Source organism: Olea europaea, unplaced genomic scaffold, assembly GCF_002742605.1.
Source record: "Olea europaea var. sylvestris unplaced genomic scaffold, O_europaea_v1 scaffold15084, whole genome shotgun sequence".
NCBI classification, from domain to species: Eukaryota; Viridiplantae; Streptophyta; class Magnoliopsida; order Lamiales; family Oleaceae; genus Olea; species Olea europaea.
The window spans coordinates 1-2,640 of NW_019232662.1; the positions used below are offsets into that span (position 1 = coordinate 1).

At 36.8% G+C, this 2,640-nt stretch overlaps 1 protein-coding gene across 1 annotated transcript; it reads right to left on the bottom strand.

Moving 5' to 3' along the window:
- Nucleotides 1-1,138: 1,138 nt before the first annotated feature.
- Nucleotides 1,139-2,404, bottom strand: LOC111376474 (piriformospora indica-insensitive protein 2-like; the record flags this gene model as incomplete). The annotated part of the gene is made up of 1 exon (XM_022999436.1): nt 1,139-2,404. A coding segment is annotated over one exon (1,224 nt), but the record flags the coding sequence as incomplete, so codon positions are not given.
- Nucleotides 2,405-2,640: the final 236 nt, after the last annotated feature.

The following is a 2,640-nucleotide window of genomic DNA, read 5'->3' on the forward strand; positions in this document are numbered from 1 at the left end:
ACAATATCCCCCTACTATATCCGCGGTGTTGACTAATACTGTAACTGGAAGATTCAAATTCACATATTTAAATAGATTAAGAATGTTAATTTCACTTTTAAAAGTTGAAAACCTATAAATACACTACATACAAGGTTGTGAAACCAACTCTAATTTCCTATAAAATTAAATCCAGCTGGTATTTTTCTTCATGAAATTAATAATTATAAATAATGTATGTATCACGAGCCATGCCCGTAGGGTGTGCTGTGCCACGGACAGCCCCAATGGGGCCACACCAAAATGCAACCGCGCCAGTCCTGCTGAGATAATGTTAAAAGCCATTTGTACAGTCCATAACAGACACATGAGGTCGGTCCCACGCGGGACCCATGAATGATAAAAAATGCCAACCTCCTCCCTTGTATGTATTCTGTAAGACCTCTGTGAAGTCCCATTTTATACGCATAGTGGAATTCTTTGTTTCGTTTATACGAACAACTGGTTGTCTCTCCCTCTCCAACCTTTATCCTCCAATAGTATAAAGGTATAACTTTTGATTAAATATATGGATTAAACAAGTTGTACACATTTGATGTACATCAAGTTTGACACTTCAAGTGTTGTCAAAATCTGTGTCATTGATTGTTTAAAGCGTTGTGAAAATCAATGTCTAAAAAAGTGACACCTTCCTAGGATATCAAACTTAATATAAAACTTAGTGTCCATGTAGCTTGATTGTATATGCTCTATTTTATGACACAAACACTGCCATGCCATAAAACAGTCAAAAGAAATCTTCTATTTATAAGTCAAACTAATGGAATGATAAAATTGATCTAGTTTATTTTTCTTAAACTGGTTTTGTTGACATGAAATTATGAGTTATGCCTCAACCTTCGGAATACTAAGAATTTTCAGTTGATTTTAGATCATTATTATACATGTGTCATTTGTAAATAGATATGGGTAATCAACACAACAAAAATTATTTGAACTCGACCCCATTGGACAATGGCTATTGAATTTTTCTGTTTGTTTTGTTTTTAATAGCAGTCCATGTCTCAATTGTCGTGCCCAACGCAAAAAGGGTTGATCATGTAGTTTTAATGAGTCGAGCTAGGTGGCGTGAGAGCAATTAAAGTATCCAAAAAAAAAATGAAAATGAAAAAAAGGGTGTATAGCCACCTTAAGTAAAAACCTATGGAGAAAATTCAAAGAACAAAAGAACTATAAACACAAAGATGTACCTAAATCTATAAATACAAAAGATTGAGCATCCCAAAGAAACCATGGGATTGGATTCTGTATTCCAAATCCCATTGTTACCCAACTTGGAATGTGTATCAAGGCCAGTTTCATTCTCATATTGCTGACACTGTTTTACCCCAAACGGGACATTAATTCTTGATATCAAACCAGATTGGTAGCAGAGATTTGGATTGTCCCATGCCCCAAAACGCCTCCCCAGTTTCCTATAGAACCTTTCAGAGAATTTAAGCTCACCTGTCAGATTGTTTCCATAGATGTGCATTGCATTAATATTAGGCAAAGTTTCAAGCTTCGTGGAGATTTCCCCTGTGAGCAAGTTATCATTGAGACCCAAAAATCTCAGCCTCTTTAACTCTGAAATCGAGTCGGGAACCCCACCTGTCAAGCTTGTATTTGACAGGTCTAATGCGGTTAGGCATATCAGATTATGCCACGCGAGGTTCATTAAGTCTCCACCTGTTGGATTGTTGGATAGGACTAATTGTTCCAAGGAACTCATTTCTTCAAATAATGTGGGCAACCAACCTGAGAATTTGTTATTACTGAGGTCCAATAGTGTTAGATTCTTCAATTTTCCAATCTCTTGTGGGATCTTTCCTTCCAATTGATTGTTGCTCAAGTCAAGCTTCAATAAAGAAGTCAACCCACCAAATGTTGAAGGCAAGGGACCAGACAGTAAATTCCTACTCAAGTCAAGGATCAGAAGCTGATTTAGCCCTCCAAAATTAACTGGAACTCCACCTGCAAATGAATTCCCCGCAAGATTTAACCGCCTCAACTTAGTTAAGTTTCCAATGAACGTCGGTAATTCACCAGTCAATCCATTTTCTAATAGCACTAACGACCGGAGATTTCTGAGGTACCCAAAAGAGAGTGGAATTTGTCCAATGAGACCGGGATTGGACCGGAACTCTAGTGACTCTAAGCTGCCAGCAAAAGCTTGCCAATTTTCAATAGGAATTGCAACAGGATAATGGTGGGGTGGGACAAAGCAATTGAAGAATGAGAGTGATTTCAGGTGCTTTAATGCAAATAACTGGGGCCTAAATTCAACATTTTGAGCACAACTAAGGGAATTATCCTGAACAGGTCCAAAACTCAAGTCTGTGACATACCAAAAGCCATCAAATAGGTCACAGCCAACACCCTGTGGATAGAATCATAATATCAGATTAACTAACTGAAATGAACAGTAGAAAATTTATCACGGTTCGAATCCCACATATAATTTTCCGACCAACAGTTGCTTAAAAATGAACATAAGATAACAAACGACAAAATAATTTGTTACTGAAGCTTATCCTACTTTCAATCTATAAAATGGAAGAAAAGTTAAAAAGAAAATGAAAAGAAAAACCTGAAGTTTTGTGCTATATGACATAGTTAGTA